Raw genomic sequence first — 20,016 nt, forward strand, 5'->3', positions numbered from 1 at the left:
AACGTCCTTGGGATCGGGACGAAACAAGGGGCAAATCCATTGGCCGCTCCGTTCCATTTGCAGCGTAAGTTAATTGTCACAAAACAGAAGCAAAAAAACGTGGGCCAACCAGCGATCTCGGACGGTTTGCCGCTCGATGTGATGGGAGTTTAGTGCTATGACCGAGAAGAGTAGGTTTGAGACTCCGAGTGGAGAGCGGCGACCAGAGGATCGGATGAATGGGAGAGCCAATGTATTGTCTTCGAGAGAAACTTGACCTAAATCCCGACCACAACCAAAATCAACAACCGCAACTTGGGAGATACGAGCAGCACTCGGAACAGATGCAAACAAGGCAAAATTTACACCGGACGCTCCGTCGAACAATGCACCGTTTTATAGCCTCGGGAGATAGAGGACGCAATCGTCACAAAAAGAATTTGTGATGAAATGTACCATAATTCTTACACATTTTATCACTACATTCATCTAGCACTCCATCCACCCGTAATTTAGCATGTCAACTATGGCAATTTCAAACTCAACCAATGAGAATGTAACTCACGACCAATTAAATTTACAGATAATAATCCATCCATCCATCCGCTACAAATCTTCTTCCTAAGAAACCAATGCAAGCGCTTGCACAAAAAACGGACAGAAGAGTCGAGAGTAATTCTCAAGTACATAAACATGCATGGGAGTCATACAAATTATCTTCATAATCGTGGCCTAGTATATCTTCGACTAGTACTCTATCCATTCTAAAGGTCCTTTTGACTTCTGTAAATAAAGATCTAATTTGATTTGGAACGGAGTGAGTAGCGGCTATAGATGGCCATTCGGACCGCTCGGACCGGCCATGGCCCTGGCCCGTTCTTTACCGGGTCGTGCATAGCTCGGTCCTATGTCCTAGCGGGCTGTGCCGTGCTAGCCCACGGGCTCCCCCGATGGCCCATGCATGGGCCCACGGGCCTGTTTCATGCTGGGCCAGCCCGACTGAAAGGATTTTGATCACGCGATGTCGTAGCCTAGAGGGGGGTGAATAGTCTTTTCTTCAAAATTTGGCGCTTAATCCCAGCTGGGACTGCCTGGACCGGTCAGACCGGTCTACCAGACCGGTCTGTGCAGGCAGACAGCCCAGTCAGTAGAAACAAGTCCCCTCTCGAGCTTAACCTATAACAAACTTGGGATATGTGTCTTGCAGAGTATTTCTAACAATATAAACAAGTCCCTACACACAAGTAAAGCACACCCAAGTAGATCGAGCGGAAGCACAATTCAAACTCAAAACTATAAATGCAATGTAAGTAAATCAAACCGAAATAGAGATGATGCAATGAAGACACGGTGATTTGTTTGACCGAAGTTCGGATTCACCCTGTGCACCCACGTGTGAATCATACTCTCCGTTGAGGAAGCTCGTAGTGACTCCAAGGTCAAGCTATCTCCTCTTCTCCACTATATGACCATGCGCCCTCTTGGCACACGATCGAAGCCGCAACAAACTTGCCGCTGCTCACCACAATCTTGGGAGCTAGCCGGCGACGTCTAGCCGTCTAGGAGCCGATGCTCCAAGAGTAACAAATGCTTCAATCGAGTCGGCCGACGCAACCTCAAGTGCTCAAAGCTCGGGATGTTTCTCTCTTACTCAAATGGCTCTCAAGGAATGGATTCACTCAACCCAACTTAAAGATTCACCTTGAATCAAGCAACTCTCACAAAGAGAGGTTGGGGAGGACTCTCCAAGTGCTCACAAGGCTCTCAAGATGTTCTGAAATGTTCTAGCATCAGCACCCACGAATGGGTGAAGTCATGGAGTATAAATACCCCTTCTCACAAAACTAGTCGTTGCCCTGTCAGTGTTAGACCGGTCAGACCGGTCCCCTAGACCGGTCAGACCGGTCTATTTTGAAAACTAGCCATTGGAGGCTCACCCTGCTCAGACCGGTTAGACCGGTCCCTTGGACCAGTCAGACCGGTCCCTCTCTGTTTTCTGTAGTTAGTTCTCACTACTTAGGCTAAACTCTCTAGGGACTTTTTTGAGCACTTTTGATATTGTCTAAACCTACTGATGTTGCATCCCTCTTGATAGTACGGCATACCTATACTCAAGTGCACAAATGAAATATACAATTTCCACAATTACTTGAGCTTCTTCATAATATGATTATGCCGACTTCCCTTCGATCAATACCGTGAGGACATCAACATCTTCTTTCTTTTGAGCATACCTACTTTGAGCTAGTGACTTTGAATCTTTGAATTGCATAGGAATGAAATCCACCTTGATTCACAAGTCACCTTCTTTTCTTGAATAATGACACTCTTCAACATAGAGCTTTCCATGACTCTAGGATCTCCGGCCTTTGACCCGTATCGGTTTCTTTGCTCCCCCAAGCCGTCGCTTGCGTAGCCTCTTGAAACACGCATCTCGGTCCTCTACCTTTATCCTAGACGTCCATCTTGAACTTATATTGATTTGTGTCATGCATGAAATCTTCATTGTCAATTTGAATTCTCAATTCGAATTCTCAATTCAATCTTATATGCAAGCTTTCCAATTTGAGACATCATATTTGTATCAACTCATGTCTCATTCTCTTTTGCCTTGCTTGCTTGCTTCTTAAGTTAACATCCATTTATCACATGTGACAAGAACTTCTATATTTGAGGCTATGCATAAGCATATCACATCTCATTCACAAAATCTTTATTTATCACTTTGAATCCCATCATAGATCGAAACAAGCCTTCGCAAATATTAGAGCCTTTATACCAATCATGAATACTTTGCTCTATTTTTGTTTTCTTGTTTTGCTTGTCACATACACATTATACCAATGGGATAAACACGCTTGCATGCAACACTTGAGCCATCTCTTTTAATACACATTTCATAATTAAATACCTGTTCATAATCTCATACAAATAAGTTAGTCTTTTAATTATGTTGTCAATCAATGCTCCAAAACCCACTAGGGCCTAGATGCTATTTCACCGACATTATAGCACAGGCCGGGCCGCCCGAAGCTCATCGGCACCGTCCGCCCGCTGCACCTGTCGGGGCGAGCAGGGGCTGGCGGTGAGGGGCGGGTTAACTGCGACCGGTGGGAAGGGGCGGGCCGAGTGGCGGCCGACGGCGAGGGGTGCGGCGAGCGACTGCATCAGGGACGGGAGGGGCGAGCAGGGGCCGGCGGCAAGGGGCGGGGCGAACGCACGGGCATGGAGGCAACTGTGCCAGGCTGGGCTTGGGTCAGGCCAAAAAATGGGCTTCCTGGCTGCGAGCTGCATGTACATCTATAGTAACAGCTCCAGGCATCAGGCCACCCGAGGGGAAGTCGGCGTAGCGCTGGACGTGTGGCACGACCGTGTGGGCGTCCAGCCATTGCTTCTTCCAGAGATTGTATAGTTGGGCGCCGCGAAGAAGCACGGCTCCATCGACGTGGCCCGGCCGCACGACAGGTCCGACACGGCACCGTCGCTGTGCCGTCGCCTCGCCCTGTACATGGTCCGGCTCCAACCCACCAAACATGGGCAACCGGCCCGGATCAAACAGTTTCTGCATGCCCTTACGGGTTGGTTTAGTCTGGGTTGAACCGCTTAACCCGGTGATACATAAATGTTGTCTTCAACCTCCGTCTCTGCTCTATGGCGTCCCGCACCCCCATTCCTCCTCGGCTCCTCGTGCTCGTGCGCGATGTCTACGGCCGCCTCTCGCTAGCTCACTTGCGGTGATCTCCTCGCAGCGGAGGCCTCGCCGGCCTACCTCGTCCACCTTCCCGGCACTCCGCAGCGCCATCTGCTCGCCGGTCCGGCTGCTCACGGTGGTGCGGCCATGGCAGCGGCGGCCGCCGAGCTCGGCATGTCTGCGCCGCTCGCCGAGTGCTCTCTCCTGCGCTCGCCGCAGCACGCGACAGCCGCGCCCTGCACGGTTCCGCGACATCGGTCAAGCGCGACTTGCTTCCGACTGCCTCACCTCCACCTACCTGCCGCTGGCGACGGCCATGCCCGCAGCGACGGCAAGCGTCGTCCCGCCCGTGGCGCTGTCGGGGAGGCTGAGCTCTACCCGTCGACCTGCCCGCCGCATCTTGGAAGAAGCTCTTCGCTGCTGCCGCGGAGGCTGAGCTCCACCCGTCGACCTGCTCGTAGCATCTTGGAAGAAGCATCTTGGAGTAGTTTTCTAGCCAGTCGAAACTTCACAAGCTATTACCCCATGCGCTTCGGGACTGCGGCAACCACGCCGGTGAATCCGTTGAAACCCGTCCAACCTGTGGGTCTTAAACCGCTTAACTTGCTCCATTCTGGGCTGGGCGGGTTGGTTCAAAAAACCCGCTAAACCCGGACCATGAACAGGGCGACCGTCGCCGGCCGGCGGCTTGTACATCACCCACGGCCTCCAGGGCGGCGAGCCCCTGCGCGACGTACCCGAACGTGTACTGGCTGGTGGTCACCAGCACGTCGGCCAGGCTCAGCAGGAAGATCTCCGTCCACACCTTGCGCGGTCGTGCGACTCGCGGGGCTCGGCTGGTGCACGCCCACCAGGTGCAAGTTCTCCACCTGGCTTCTCTTGCAAAACAGGTTATGGACGGCTGACAGGCTGTTGCAACGCAGTTGGTCGAAGTCTTATTTTTGCCCCCTTTGTGATCGGAATTTGAAAACAGCTTTTCAGAATGTGTTTAATTCTTTTGGCGTAAAGTTTTTGAAGTATTCGGACACACATTTGAAGTATTAAACGTAGACTAATAACAAAACAAATTACAGATTGTGACTGTAAACTGTGAGATAAATTTATTAAGCCTAATTAATCTGTCATAGCAAATGTTTACTGTAGCACACATTATCAAATCATAGCGCAATTAGGCTCAAAAGATTCGTCTCACAATCTACACGCGAACCGTGCAATTGGTTTTTATTTTGTCCACAATTAATACTTCATACATATGTCCAAACATTCAATGTGACATTTTTTGTCAAAAAAAATTTGAATCTAAATTTGACCTAGTGGCTAAATGCCCCTTTTCCAAACAAGTCTGGATTGAGATATCGGCTTGGACTCATTGTCCCTCACTTTGTCCCACCAGCTGGCTTGCAGAGCTCGATCTCAAATCTTGGTTCTGCCAGCTATTCCATTATGCGAATCAGCAAAAGAAGGGGCTTGGTTCACTGATTCTGCTCACACTTTGGCGCATATGGAACAGAGTGCAATAACTGAATTCTCAATTTGTGCCTCTCCAAGTCTCCATGATCACTCCAAAAAAAATTCTTAGCCCCTCTCAAAATTGTGCATAATCCCATTGCCTTCAAGTTTGAAACCACATCGCATCTACATAATGCCTACACCAAAACATTGTTTTTTTCGAGAAAAAATGGTGTACCTCTTTATGCAAACTGTCTTCAAGAGATCTTTTGGCTTCGATTTTGATCCTTGCTACAGCGTGAGGATTTAAGGGGAAATATCCATTCGGCAAACAAAGCGTTGGAGGTAGTCGCTATGTATATATTTCCCAATAACAAATGGAGAAACAATAATATATTCTTCTTTTGTATTCTTTGTTTTGTGTATACCTTTACCTTTCATTCGTGATCAATTGAGCTGAGAATGATCGATGTAACAACTTAGCTTCTCTAAAAAAAATTCCACAATTGTTCTCTCATTTTTAGAAAATTGAATCGTTGTATCTGGAGCAAAACATAACATGTTTTTGCTCTTATTCTCCGTTAAAGGGCTACACAACTGAACTTTTTCCCATGTTGCTCATAGCTAGGCTGCTTTCTCGTGCCTCGGATGCTTGGGAACAATGCTACATGGATCTCTACTGTGGGTATGCGTGCTCCTCGATTGAGGAAGCTAAAAATGTACCCGCAAAAAAGAGCTAAAATGTATTTTAGTTTCATATTTTTTGCAAGTAAAGAGAAAATTTTATTAATTATTCAAACACTTCAGAAGGGGATTATACTATCCAAGCAATTAAAGATATTTATTGCTTTTAACGCTTCGGAGAGCAATCGTGCCATACTACGCTATGGTTTAGCAGCTTCATGGTCTAAGCTAGATCATTTGTGATATTGTTCTGCTCTCTTTCACATGACTCGATACTAATTTTGAAGCATTCTTGCAATATGTAGCCTCTTGGTTGGTGAATAATAGAATAAGGATGGCGGGCCCCTTATTTCGATAGTAGTGAATGACCGCCATACAGTCGGACTAAAAAAATCTATGTAGACTGAAAGTATGACTTTACATGTGTGATCCCCACTCACAAGGCCAATACCAGCTTGTGATTCTGCATAGAGACAACATCATCAACATTGATTTTGATATGTCCAGTATCAGTGTCAGGAGGCTCCCACAACAGCAATCTCCTCTCATCATGTCCCGGCCATCAGGTGCAAGTGACGTTCGTTCTTCTCTCCTGTTATGACTCATGTCCAGGCCTAAATTTTGTTGGACGGAACACAATCAAAGAATTTCAATTGGCCGCCAATAGTTACCTTAGAGCCTGATATTTCTTAATTGGCTAATTGGATTTGGATACTGTATTACAAAATATATTCATGTATAATGACAAAATAAGGACAACATACGCTTTGCTACAGCTGCCGGTCTACCTCTCCCTTATTTGGGTTGTTGTTAGCCCAGGCTAAATCAGCTAACAGCTTCCTTCTCCCTATCACAGGATTGGACAGGCAAGTACACGTGCAGCGGCCAGACCATGTGCCTGCCGTGAGGCGCGGCCTAGTGTTACCCAGTCGTTCGCTTTCTTGTCCGGCTAGAGCAGGGATGTTGCTGTTGTTTTGTCTCGCAGTTTACGCCGTGGCTCAATGGCTTGCAATCGTAGTAGCTAGGGCAAATGGAGTCGCCAGCCTTGCCTTTGCAAATGGAGTCACCACTGTGTCCTGCATGAGCTTTGAGAGCACAAAAGATGGCCTAGCAGCGTGCAAGCTGATGAGGACCTTTTGAGATGCTGGCCGGCAGGCTTCTCAGTTCTCATCTCATCTACTCCTTCGTATCGTATACATCTTCGTGTCTCATCTCATCTACTCCTCTGTATCATATACATCTTCGGGGGGGGAGATAGAAAAGAAAAAGAAACATATATAAAGACAGTATGTATCACGTTGATGAATTGTTTATTTTTAGATTCCTAATCTAGTTATATTTATAATTCGTATTTGGCTTGGACTCTTTAGGTTAATATAGACCCTTAGATCTTCATAAAATCCGACGGTGCAAATCTTTTTCTTTTTAGATTAACGTGGGAATTTCTAAACTCTCTCGACGAACGTGGTGGCTTTTTTTTTTAGCTTCTTCTAGTATTTGGCTTGGACTCTTTAGGTTAATATAGACCATTAGATCTTCATAAAATCCGACGGTGCAAATTCTTCTCTTTTTTAGATTAACGTGGGAATTTCTTGACCCTCTCGGCGAACGTGGTGGCTTTTTTTAGCTTCTTCTAACACTCCCTTATTAATATAATAATAGATAGATTTTAGACAAGCTGTCAAGGTCTTTAAAAAAAACAATCTGACCGTATAGCGATCCAATACCTGCATGGCGCCTTGCACCAAAACTATTACTGGCTAGCCTGGCATTATTGGTTTACTGGAATTTAGGTGGGGACTTTTCATCCTCCTCACATCTCAAAAACAAAAACAAGCAAATCTGAGCTTAGATCCCGTAGCTACATCCTTATGTGTATGGATGTTAAACTGAGAATTTCTCATCATTGTCCATGTCTGATGGTGGCTGTCATCCGTTTAACATCAGAGCAACTGTTATGGTGGGTTCCAGATTGATCCTTATGGGCCGGGTTCAGCCCGTTCGTTGTTGGCGTTGTTATGGGCCGGATCCAGCCCGTTCGGTACAGCTGGCTGCACAAGCAGCTGCAGCTGCACAGCCCCGCAGGCCCATAGCGCAGCCTCTGGCCCAAGCTCAAGGACGCCAAAGTAGCTGGCCCGCATGTTTTGAACCTGGCCGGTATTCTAGCTAGCGTTGGAGCCCAGCCCATGGGTCAACTTGGCTGCCTCTGCCTCAGACACTGTCGCCGGTCAGCGCCGACAAGACAATGGCGCGCTCGCGCGGACGGGCGAGCAAGCGAGCAGTGGGCACCCTCGACGACCGCGCCCGATCGGCGGGCCGACGATCATTACGGCCCCAACTAACTTTGGCGCGCCCACGGCCTGCACGCCGTCTCCCATGTTACCTTGCCTCGCCGCTCCGGCTCTCCCACCGGCAGCTGCTGCACCACCGCCAGCGCCGGGCGGGCGGCCACCCACCACGGGGCCGGACAGGACCCAGGACCGCGTGACGGCGTGAGCCCCAGCGGTGGCCGCCTAGCCGGCGATCCCCGGCCACCACCATGTGCCAGTGCCAGTGCCAGCAGTGCCCGACCCAGCCAGGCCGCAGCAGCCAGCGCTCACATGCGAACGCGGCCGAGAGTAAAGGCGCGTCATCGGTGATGGTACTACTACCACCGCCTGGTCGTCGTCGAGTGCCGGCCGCGCGCGCCGTGCTGGCAGCAGCAGCAGCCGGCGGAACGGCCCCGAATCACGCCCAAACGCCGACGCCTTTGTCTCCCGCAGCGCGCGAGTTAAGCCGGGGACAGCGCGTTCGGCTATACTCCGGCAACAGAAGTAGCACCAGCACACCCGTCGGCACTGCATGTCGAGAGCATCGTACCGCCATGCTCAGCTTCGCCTCCCGTCCCGGCCTAATTTCCGCGGTTCCTCTGCGCGGACCGCGGCCTTCGCCGGTTCATCCGCGAGTTGGCCGCGGCCGGCCGGCCGGCCGGCATGCACGATGACTCGAGCCAGTTGCGCCGGCGGCGGCGGGGTTCTCCTGCAGGAGCAAATGGACCATGGACGGCGGAGCATGCGGCCCCGTTACCGTTCTCGCAAGCGGACCGGGTAATAATAGCCTTACCTACGACTACGAGCCGACCTCTGTTTTAGGTTTCCCAGCCAGAGCGGGGCGCGCGGAGTGGCTCTACTGTTGGGCTGTGTTTAGTTACAAAAATTCTCTCTCCAACCTTCACTATTCGCCTATCACATTAAATTTTTTGCCTCATGCATGGAGTATTAAATGTAAGTAAATAAAAAAACTAATTACATAGTTTTGATGTACACGACGAGACGAATCTTTTGAGCCTAGTTAGGTCATGGTAGGACAACAATTACCACAAACAAATGAAAAGTCATACAGTGTGCTACAGTATCCAATATGATTCTTTTTACCAGTATTTTACAGATCTAAACACATCCAAAATAGAAAATCCCTGTCCCCGGCGGGCCATGTGCCCGGCAATCCAGCCGCGCTAAAAGGCGATTAGGATACGGGACCGCTGGAATCTAAGGCCACCCGCAAATGTCCTCGCCGGTTGCTAGCGACGCCGCCGGCTCATTTATTCTCCCGGGCCCGCGCGCTCTCTCCCAGCACTCCAAATCGATCGGCGAGGAGTTCGGCGCTAGCGACTACTGTGCAGCTCCTGTTCACTGATTAAAAAATCATCCACCGCCTTGAGATCTTCAGATCTTGATCCACGCCCAACATTCCGCGGGCCTAACCACATGCCCCTCACAGTCACAGACTGCGTGCTGCTAATCAGATTCAGATCGCAAATCGTTGTGGAAAGCGGCGGACCCGTAAAAAAGCAGAGAGCAGAAGCGCCTAAACCTTTCTGCAGTTTCGTTTTCCAGGCAGGCAAGTGAAGTAACGGCGTAACGCTCGACACGGGTCCTGGACCTGTAGTAGCAGCCTAGCAGTAGCAGGGGCGGCTCACGAGCCCAACGCCCCAGCCACGCGGGCATGCAGCGCGACCGGCATGGGTCGCCCCGGTTCGCCTGCCTTGTCTGCGCACCCTGGCAGTGCATCACTAGCACACCTAGCAGCTAGGGGGAGAACAGAGCACGAACAGTGCCGGGATCATCAGTAAGTAAGTAAGCCGGTGGATCTTGACAGCAGCGGCCACCGGAGGAGGAGCAGGAACAATGGCGGCCGGGATCTGATCTGATCTAGGGGCACTTGGGCCCTCCCTCCTTGGTCTTCCAGTTGTTGTAGCAGGGGCAGGCGCCCTTGTTGCCGTAGAACCCCGGGGGCACGCAGAGGCACTTGGCGCAGCACTTGTTGCAGAAGGTGAGGCAGGCCTTCTTGTACTGCGTGTTGGAGCACCGCGACGCGCACTTGGGCGAGCACTCCCACGGCTTCAGGTTGCCGCCGCCGCCGTTCCCGTTCCCGTTCCCGTTCCCGTACCCGTACCCGTACCCTTTGCCGTTGCCGCCGCCGGCCACGACCACCTGCGGGAGACAAGGGAGAGGACACGAATCGGTTAGTTGGTGACCAGCCGCCAGGCACGGGGAATGGCTGGGAGGATGGGGGCCGGGCCCGCGAGCTTACCACGGGGAACGCCGCGACGGCGAGGAGCAGGAGCGCGAGCACCAGGAAGGAGACGGCCTTGGCAGCCATCGCTAGCCGGCCTTTTTCTCCCTGTGCTGTGCGTGAAGCTGCTGACGGGGCGAGATATTTGGGGAGGAGAAGGCAGCTGCTCCGGGCCGAGGTTTTATAGAGCCAGGGCCAGGAGGTGGACGGTGGTGGTGGTGGCGGCGGCAGTGGCACCGTGGCATGGCACGGCGGCAGCCGGCAGGCAGGGGGGAGGTGAGGGCAGTTATGGAAGGGAGCGCGCACCGGCCCCGGCGAGGACGGGCCCGGGCACGGCAGGCTGCATGTGCGGCGCCAGTGGGTGGCAGCACTGGTTGCTGAATCTGGGGATGCTATTCCGAGCAGATCTGGATGGCGTATCATGTGCTTAGTGCAACTGTTGGTGAGGCATGAGGCGAGTTTCAGTGGGAGTGTCATCGACACAGTTATCTAGATTGAAATCTTAAGAACGGTGTCAGTGGAGGATCTCATCACCATGACACTCCTCACATTTCATGACACTCCTCACATTTCATGACACTCATACTATTACTATATATTAGCAAATTTAATATTATGACAATCTTATAACCCTCGCATTGAGATCGGTCTTAGGAAAGAACAAATCAGGGGAGAGTTAGGATTCCTATGTAGGGAGAGGCATGGCATTGGGCACTGGCATGTGCATCCATCCCTCCTCCCTAAGCACAGCTACTACTCTATTTAGTAGGACTTGATTAAAACTATCCGCCTACCTAATGATGGAAATCCCGCACCATTAGCGGGGCATGTCAAACCCGGTAACCTTGCTATTTGCAGTGTAGGAGACTGGAGGGGATTTAGCAGAAAGGCCGAAAGAGCACCAGGGCCGTGGGTCGTGTCCGCCGCCAGTAGCTCATCCGGACATGGGCTGGGCTAGGTCATGGACCGGCGAAATACAGTTAGTTTACTACTCTTGGGCCACACGCACATTGGCCCGCCATGATGGGCCACCATTCCACGTCTAGGCCCTCTCAGATGCTTGTTTGTGGGTGGCCCAGCAGTAGCATTGCTGTTGATTCCATTCCATCTTTAAATGTCTGGGTTGGGCCATAGCCCACGGGACAGGAAAGATGCACTGATGTTTCAGTAAGTAGGCTCATATGGGCCATCAAGTTAACGGCTTGGGATCCTGGGCCTGCAGAGTGGCGGCGCTGCTGGTCCGTTCTCATCCTCCGTTCTTCGGCTTTCTTTTTCCGTGAAAAAAGACCCCGTCTGTTTTTTTTTACGATTACGCCTCGCAACCATTTTTCTTTTGGTTGGCCCAAGCTGTTGAATAAATTTTCAAGACGAATAAAACTGGGAAAAATCCAGTGACTCGCTCTTCATGTGTGTACAGTGTTGAAACAAGTAGTACAGCACTTCCGGACTCCTTTTGAACACCCAAAACCCAGACTTCCCGCGTCATGTCAGCAAGGTGTGCGACGCTGTCACGCTCCTGATTGTGACGCCTGTCCAAGACACTTGGTAGTTCTCGCGTTCCCGGGCTAACGGAAGTCCCGGACCGAACACTTTGGGGATGGCCCAAACGTTGCATTTGTTTTGAATTTTGTGGATGCCTCCAACTCCAATCCAATGGCAGGCCGTCGCCGCGGCGTGGATCGTGGATCTGGGATGGCTCGGTGGCGGCTTTGACAATTTCAGCGAGCCCCATCGCGCAGCTCCCGAGGCGGATCAGGAGCTAACTAGTACAGTAATAGCTGCCTACGGTCAACTCTAGATGGATTTATTTTCACAACTATCTGATGAATGCTACTAGTAGTGACGACTGGCAGGTCTGGCTTTCTGGAAGCAAGCCATCGGCTGCACACGGCAGGGACTGTCGGTGCCCAACAGGCCGAGAAAGCAGACGAAGCGACCCCGAGCAGTTCGTGAAATCCGCCAGACGTCGCATTAAGAAAACTTGCTCGTCACATGCTCTGCTCCATATCTTATCCTAAGAGGTAAGAGCCAAAGAAGATGAAGAGATCGAACCTCTAATTAATCTCCAAGAGCTAGGGCCGGTTGAGCTTATTAAGCTCGTCGCCGGTCAACGAATGGGCTGCACGGCACAACGTGGCGCCACGTGCGGCGAGCAATGCGTTCGCTCTCGCTCTCTCGTCGTAGTTGGAGTGCCGCTGAAACTGCAGTGAACTCTGACCCGTGTGCACGGCCGACCTCGCCGCGCCCGCGCGCTACAAAAAGGCCCTCTCGCCTTCCTGCAGCGAGCCAGAGCCAAGCCAAGCAGCCGGTCTCCACTCCAGCAAGTTAGGTCTGTGCGCGCGTGTCGGCCAGCGAGGGAGAGAGGAATGGCGGGGCGGGGAAGAGGCAGTGCGAGCAGCGTCGCCGCGGCGCTCCTGTGCGCGGCGGCGGCGGTGCTGCTCCTGGCGGCGGCGTCCGCCCCGGGCGCCGAGGCGGCGGGGGCGACGTACCTGGTGGGCGACGCCGCCGGGTGGACGCGCAACGTCGACTACGGCCAGTGGCTCGCCGGCAAGGCCTTCCACGCCGGCGACACACTCGGTACGTTCTCGGTTTCGGTTTCTCGATCTACCTCCACACCGCACGGCGCGGCCGGCACGTAGGTATTTCATATTTGTTGGGTTTTTTCTCACTGACACCATGCATCTTCCCCCGTGCAAACTACTACTGTACAACGGATGGCATGCAGTGTTCAAGTACAACACGACGTACCACGACGTGGCGTGGGTGAGCAAGGGCGGGTACCGGAGGTGCGTCGTGTCGCCCAAGGGCCGCGCCCCGGTGTACCGCACCGGCTACGACGCCGTCCGGCTGCCCGCCGGCACGCACTACTTCATCTGCGGCGCGCCGGGGCACTGCCAGGCCGGCATGAAGCTCGCCGTCAAGGTCTACTGATACTGACGAGGTGACCAGCAGCCAGAGCCAGCCAGCAGGCGGCTGCTCTCCACGCCGGGGCGCCTGTGCTGTGACGTTTGGTACATGGTGCTCGTGGTCGTGTCATTGCACGCCCGTGTGCAACGACGTCTTTCTCCTTGCGTAGTTTCGCGTGTGGTTGCGAGCTGTGTTGTTCCAGTTCATGTGGCACGTACGTAACATTGCCTTCTATATATGATGAGTGAACCTGATGCCTTCTCGATCTCGAAAGGCCTCAGTTCTTGTTGGTGGAGCCATGTTGGAGAGGGTAAAAGAAAAGAAAAAGTCAAACCGGTTTATCGTGCCAGACGCCATCCTTGGAAGTTGACTTTGCGCCCTACGTAGAGCCGATCCAGACCCCTAGAAAAAAAAAATAACACTTGATCTGCGATCTGCCAGCAGTACGTGGCATCTGGCATCGTTGCAAACTTGCAATTGTAGCGGCATGTTTTGCTCAGAGCGCGGCACCTTCTAGTATTACCATGAGTCCTGAGGTACGGCGTCCTCTGCTGAACCCAGCTCAAGTTTTGTGCGCACGTTCATGATCATCCCTAGCTCCAGAAACGAGAGCGGAAGTTCATCTGCACAATACAGATGGATTCTATCCAAAAAGCTCTTAATTTCTCTGAAACACTGCCAGCTTTTCAGTGAAAAGAGAGAGAGAAAAAAGAATAGAGAAGGTAAGCGCGAACAAAAGGAAACAAGCACGGGATGGGATGCGCAAGGAATTCAGAGGCTGCAGCAGAAAATGCCCTGTTTTTTTTTACCAAGGCTGATGATCAAACGAGAGTAGTTAATTGAACGGCTCTGCCATTTCCATTGCTTCGATCAGGCGCCACGCCACGGTGTCGCAGGATCCGTTGGCTCATGATTCATGAACCGTGACATTTCTGCAGCAAGGCAGCTGAGTAAAACTAAAAAAAATAGGTGGATTTTTTTATCGGTGGTGGAGCAATCGAGCCCGAATGAACATACACTATCTTGTAATTCTTTCAACTCAAACTAAACCAGCTGCATTGCTTCAATCATAAGACATGACCCCTTATCGTTCGCGAACTGCGTCAATTCTGCAACTAGGAAACAGAGCAAACTGATCAGATAGCATCAACTGGCCTTGAATATACTAACAGCCGTGTGGTGCACTGCCATACGGCAGCAATCTCTACTTTATCAGCGAGAAGCTGGAAAACCCCACAGGTATCAGATTCTCCAGTAAGCCGCAAGGTGCCATTCTCCTTTTTACCGTTGGCATCATTAGCATCGAGATTGCACGGACACCTTCATCTTTTTCCCCTCCATCCAGCCTGTCTGGTGGTAACATTAACAAGGAGGAATGGAGGTTACCGCCAAACTGAACACTCCAAAATGATGCTGATCCTCAGCATAGGGATTTCAGAAGGAATAGTTCAAAGCAGAACATGCCAGGGGGACGTGGGATCATCGGGGGACCAATTCAAGGCAAAACCTGCGAAAACACAAAATAGCATACAATATTTCAGTGCATCTGCCAAGAAAAAGAACAAAGACTCTGCTCTGAGAAAGGCCACCAAAGGAATTAACTTTGTAATGTGTCATACTGATACGCGTTGTCAGTGCTATATAATGCATAGATGATCAAATCTAGCATTGCCTCAAGCCACAATCTACTCAGGCTATCAACAACATGTCAGGGGAATGGTCTGTTGGGCTCTGCAGCTGCTTCGGAGATGTCGGCACCTGTATGCGGTTCACCTTCTCGGTTCTTCTCACAATTCTTGCGCATGTAATTCAGAATGATCCATATTTCATTTCTTTCCCGATGTTGCAGGTTGCTTGACTTGCTGGTGCCCCTGTGTTACATTTGGCCGTGTCGCAGAGGTTGTGGACAGAGGCTCCACATGTAGGTGTTCTACACTTCTACCCATTCTCGTCTCTCTATGCATTCATACAAACCATCAATACCCTTGGCTGACTCCATCTATTTGCAGCATGCTGCATGAGTGGGACCCTGTATGTTCTGCTCCTGTCCATAGGTTGCCAGTGGTTGTATACTTGTAGCAAACGCTCCTCAATGAGGGCACAATACAACTTACAAGAATCGCCATGCTTGGACTGTTGTGTTCACTTCTGGTGCGACACCTGCGCGCTGTGCCAGGAGTATAGAGAGCTCGAGAAGCGCGGCTTCAATATGGCCAAAGGTATCCCTCCTAGTGAAGGAAAAATAGAGAAACGAAATTACAAAGACACACATATGACTGAACCATGCTCTTCATCATTCGTTTTGCAGGATGGGAAGGTAGCAACAAGGTGGTGGGGTGTGTACAAGGGATGAGGCCGCCACGGAAGCAATCAATGTGCTTCTAGTGTTCTAGGATTATCCCGAGTTTGCTGAGCATGATGATTGGCACTTCCTTTTCTTTTCTTTTTTAAATATTTCGAGTTCCCTAACTTCTCTAAGTCTTCCAGTAATAAGGAAAAGAAGGGCATCCTTATGATCTTTGCCTAGTTTGGTACAACACTACGATGTTGATATATATAAATTTCCATAAACATGCATTGTGTCTGTTTTATTTGTTTTGCTCTTTATGTATGTTTCCACATTGCAACACCATCAAGCATACATAGGTTTGTGTTCAATGGCATAAACACAGCTGGCCATAGCACCCTTTGATCCACAAGACTACTGCAGACCAGTAAATTGTCATAAGCATACAAAAACTCGAGGATTTGAAATCATCTAAGTGTACCCATAAAAGGTTGACTAACCAAATCAACGCCAAGAAGGATGTTTTTGGAAAGTTCCATCATCTATAGAAGTTTATAACTAAAGATTAAAGTGACCATAAGGCTCGCAATGGATTATTCATAAAAACAATTGACGAGACAATAGACATGCGTGCGATTTTGTACAGTTAAATCATCATAGAATCTATTCATTCAGGGCTTAAATGCCCAAAAGCATACAAGATATTGCTAAAACTGAAACAATGCCGTCCTAATGAATCTAAAAATGACACAAAACAAATACATAAGATGAACTTACTACATACCTGATTGCTTACTGAAGTTCAGGGTCTTACGTTCAAATATTTGCTATGCAAGAATGAACAGCTCATAAAGAAAAATTATTGTTCTGCTGAAAGACCATCCAGACTTGCATTGTTCATTTGCATCCATTCAGTAATACATCAACAGCAACATTTGTAGCTCATGAATACCATTCTCTCTGACACGGAACCACTTCAGGCTGCACCATTATCTCACTTGAGAGCCCCTAAGAAACCCCAATCTCATCATAACAATTGTCAATCCATGAATACATTCTCTCAGCAATATGTTCTGCAACCTCTTACTCCCTGTGACAGATTAATATTATACCATTTTGCAGATCTTCAGTTTCAGTCACACGTTCTGCTTAGCGGTTAACAAATTCCATTTCCTGTACAGGGGGACCATTTTCATTTGCAGAAGTTTGTCAGCCTAATTGCACACATGAATAAATGATTCCATACATTGCAAAATAGCTAAATGCTCAAGGTCCAATAAGCAAACCATGCACTGATGCTCTTTACCTTCCTCTGAAGATCAACAGAGAAAAACTTATGACAATCACCGGTTGCCATCATCGAACAACACTTTGTAAAACCGTCTCCTCTCCTCCCTCTTCTCTGCACTTTCTAGCCGCGCCGCCTCCTCATCTTCCACCTTTTCTTTCTCTTTCTTAACCTCAATCTCCCCTCTCCTCCTCTTCTTCTCCACATTCGCCACACGCCTTCGTTGATTGTACTCATGCAGCCCCTCCTGCATAAGCTCCCCGAGCCGATCCTTGGCCGCCACCACAGGATCCTTATCCCTCAGCTCCGATCCCTCGTACCCCTCACGCAGCACCACCGTGTGAATCTTGTACCTATTCGACACATAGAAGAGGCAAGGGTGCCGGAGCAGCATCCTCGCCGTGTCCTCCGGCAGCCCAAACTCCCTCCTGAAATGCTCCAGCTTCAGAATTGACATCTTTCTCCAGAGCGTGAGCGAGAGGAGCTCGTGCACCACGGCCACCGCTCGCTTCTCGGCCTCGGCGTCCGTGCCCGGCACCGCCCATTCCTCCGAGTAGGGCGAGATGTAAGGCGTGGAGTTAAACTCCTCCATCTTGGCGTGCGACTTGGCCCAGGAGGCGGGCAGCGAGCAGGTGAACCGCGGGGCGGAGTCGTTCGCGGCCGCGGCGGCCTCAACGGCGGAGACGGCGAGCGAGGGCGCCCACCGGATAAGCTCCAGCTCGGCTGAGTTCCGTCGGTGAGGGTACGGGTTGGCGAGGCGGAAGATGTCGGTGTGGGCGGGGAGGAGGCGGAGGAGGTAGTCGTCGGGTAGGCCGAGCGGGCCGCGCAGCGCGGCGAGCTTAGAGACCTGGAGGCGGCGGCCGCGGGCGAGCATGAGCACCCGCGCGAGGCGGTCCGCCATGGCCGGCTCGGAGGCCGCGACGGCCGCCTCCTCGGCGTCGACGAGGGCCGCCATCCGCTTGGTGAAGCCGAAGTGGGGCTCCTGCTCGCCGCAGCCCCCCTCGGCGTCGGCGGAGAAGACCTCGAAGCAGGAGGGGTACTTGCCGAGCCAGTTGGCGGCGCGGCCCATGAGGTCGAGCGTCTTGAAGCGGGACTGGAGGAAGCGCACGGGCGCCGTGCGGGACGGGAAGCGGAGGAGGAGGCGCTTGATCTGGTTGTTCACCACCCAGCGGCGGTTGCGCCGGAGCGCGGCCTCGAGGGCGGGGTCCTTGGGGGACGACCACCGCGCCATGCTCGCCGACGGGGAACGGCGGCGGATGCGGCCGGGCTGGTCGAGAAACGCGTTCGTGGGCTTTTTCCTTTTCTCGACACGGGCTTTATTTAGGAACGTGGGCCTATTTACTTTTATATGAATGGGCTTGCTTAGACGCCCCGGAATCCATGGAGGAATCCGTTTTCGGCTCCTGCTTCGAATTCCAACCGATGGCATATAAATTCGCAGTACATGGCTACAGTTGAGCCTCCAGGACAAAATCCAGTCGCGAGGTGCGTGCGCCATGCTTTAGGCAAGTACAATAGTACAGCTGCTGTTTTTTTAATACAAATAGACAGGTTTGAACCGACAGTTTGTACCATACTTTATCTGTTTAACTGTCTGCAAAGTGTTTAATTCATCTTTTGACACAGAAATTATGGTGATCAAATGCATAGTTAATCTTTGTTGATATTTTGTTGCATATATATGAGAGAATGCACAACACATGCATTGAAATAATTCGCATGACTCATAATAAAACTTGCTCCTTCATGACTGGCGGACGGAAGGTCACTACGAGTCAAATTACCGATGATTTAGGGTATGAGAGGGCTTGAAATTTGGGTAAAAAGAAATAGGACGATGAAGGGGTTCTGTTTTATCTGTTACTTGCGCTGGGATGCATCATGGTGATCGGAATCTTGTAGGTAAGAAGGCGTTGATGGTCTCCGCTATGGCTGGCGGACAGAAGGTCACTACGAGTCAAATTGCCGATGATTTAGGGCATGAGAGAACTTGGAATTGGGGGGGGGGGGATGACAAGGGGGTTCCATTTTATCTCCTACTTTGCGCTGGGGATGCATCATGGTGATTGGAATCTTGCAAGGGAGAAGGCGCAGGTGGTCTCCTCCATTGCTGGCGGACAGAAGGTCACTGCAAGTCAAATTGTCGATGGTTTAGGGTATGAGAGGACTTGAAATTTAGGGGAAAAGAAAGAGGACAACGAGAGAATTTCGTTTTATCTCTTACTTGCACTGGGGATGTATCATGGTGGCCGGAACCTCTCGCCGGGAAGAAGACACTTGTGGTTTGCAGCAGTCACGTGCATGGAGGGGGCGTTGGTTCAGATCGTATATACGGTGCAGCAGATCTTGTGCCTCCCACCGTCTCCCGCAGCGCATCGTACAACGGCGGATCTCCTCGTCGACTTGCCTGGGAGCACGCGAACGGGTCATAGACGAAGGGTTAACTGCAGCTCGCGGAGGTGTGTTTTGCAAAAAATCCTTGCACGTCGACGGATGACTACGGCGTGTGCCCTTACAATTCGATACAAATTTCTCTCACTCCGGTTCCTTATTTCGCCTAGTATTTCCGGGTCGAAATTTTGGACTTGTCGGATTCCCCTCCAAATTGCTGAAAGTCACATCGATTGATTTATCTAGGGTAAAAGCCAGTGTTTTCATCTTGTGTGCTGAACCAGATCTGTGGAATCGGGAATGTCACTGTCGGACTATCAGAAATGATCTTCGGTGCAATGCTCCTTAACTGCCTGCAGCGGCAACAAGCGCCGCCGCCGCCTCACGGCGATTGTATCCGCCGTCGCCCCTGGTGTTGGCTGTGAGGAACTAGCTAAACTCTACGGAATCCACTAAAATAGACCGGGAGATGCTGGAATGGGAGCTGTATTACTGGATCGGAGATAGAAATCCGGAGGAAAATGACTCCGATACAGGCGCCGCCAGAGAGGCTGCGCTAGCTACAGCTAACCTGTTCTAGGGTTACAGCATAACAGAATGTCCCGATAACCCTTTCCCCCAACTCCCTCGAGAGCTTTAACCTGTCGGCTCTTAATTACATAGTAGTAACGCGGTAATAATTCTCAGACGCTAGTACACCGTCGATCTTCAGATGGACGCTTCCTGTGAACCCATCAACTCAGAAGTTTGGACGCCGACTTCCACTACCGCTCTTCCTTCAGTCTG

General features: G+C 51.0%; 4 protein-coding genes across 7 annotated transcripts; 2 read left to right on the forward strand and 2 right to left on the reverse strand.

The window, feature by feature from the left end:
* Window positions 1-9,186: 9,186 nt before the first annotated feature.
* On the reverse strand, window positions 9,187-10,625 carry LOC120704643 (gibberellin-regulated protein 5-like). The gene is made up of 2 exons (XM_039989109.1): window positions 10,376-10,625; window positions 9,187-10,275 (listed from the first exon to the last, which is right to left on the reverse strand). Exons 1-2 carry the CDS (start codon window positions 10,442-10,444, stop codon window positions 9,994-9,996), a joined length of 351 nt encoding a protein of 116 aa, XP_039845043.1. The 5' UTR covers window positions 10,445-10,625; the 3' UTR covers window positions 9,187-9,993.
* Window positions 10,626-12,544: 1,919 nt separating this feature from the next.
* Window positions 12,545-13,613, forward strand: LOC120704646 (basic blue protein-like). Its single transcript, XM_039989115.1, has 2 exons — window positions 12,545-12,934; window positions 13,083-13,613. Exons 1-2 carry the CDS (start codon window positions 12,724-12,726, stop codon window positions 13,286-13,288), a joined length of 417 nt encoding a protein of 138 aa, XP_039845049.1. The 5' UTR covers window positions 12,545-12,723; the 3' UTR covers window positions 13,289-13,613.
* A 486-nt stretch (window positions 13,614-14,099) lies between these two features.
* Window positions 14,100-18,139, reverse strand: LOC120704645 (protein WHAT'S THIS FACTOR 1 homolog, chloroplastic-like). 4 transcript variants are annotated; one of them, XM_039989111.1, is made up of 3 exons: window positions 16,858-18,139; window positions 16,336-16,724; window positions 14,100-15,492 (listed from the first exon to the last, which is right to left on the reverse strand). In XM_039989111.1, exon 1 carries the CDS (start codon window positions 18,068-18,070, stop codon window positions 16,895-16,897), a length of 1,176 nt encoding a protein of 391 aa, XP_039845045.1. In that variant the 5' UTR covers window positions 18,071-18,139; the 3' UTR covers window positions 14,100-15,492; window positions 16,336-16,724; window positions 16,858-16,894. The 4 variants fall into 4 exon arrangements, with proteins under 4 accessions (XP_039845045.1, XP_039845046.1, XP_039845047.1 ...); XM_039989112.1 differs by having other exon boundaries at window positions 14,100-14,771; window positions 14,867-15,492; window positions 16,336-18,139; XM_039989113.1 differs by having other exon boundaries at window positions 14,100-14,771; window positions 16,336-18,139.
* LOC120701849 (cell number regulator 11-like) lies at window positions 14,970-15,649 on the forward strand. Its single transcript, XM_039985658.1, has 4 exons — window positions 14,970-15,024; window positions 15,114-15,185; window positions 15,274-15,483; window positions 15,573-15,649. The coding sequence occupies exons 1-4, from the start codon at window positions 14,970-14,972 to the stop codon at window positions 15,647-15,649; spliced, it is 414 nt and encodes a 137-aa protein (XP_039841592.1).
* Window positions 18,140-20,016: the final 1,877 nt, after the last annotated feature.

The sequence above is a fragment of the Panicum virgatum genome, chromosome 4K (assembly GCF_016808335.1).
Source record: "Panicum virgatum strain AP13 chromosome 4K, P.virgatum_v5, whole genome shotgun sequence".
NCBI classification, from domain to species: domain Eukaryota; kingdom Viridiplantae; phylum Streptophyta; class Magnoliopsida; order Poales; family Poaceae; genus Panicum; species Panicum virgatum.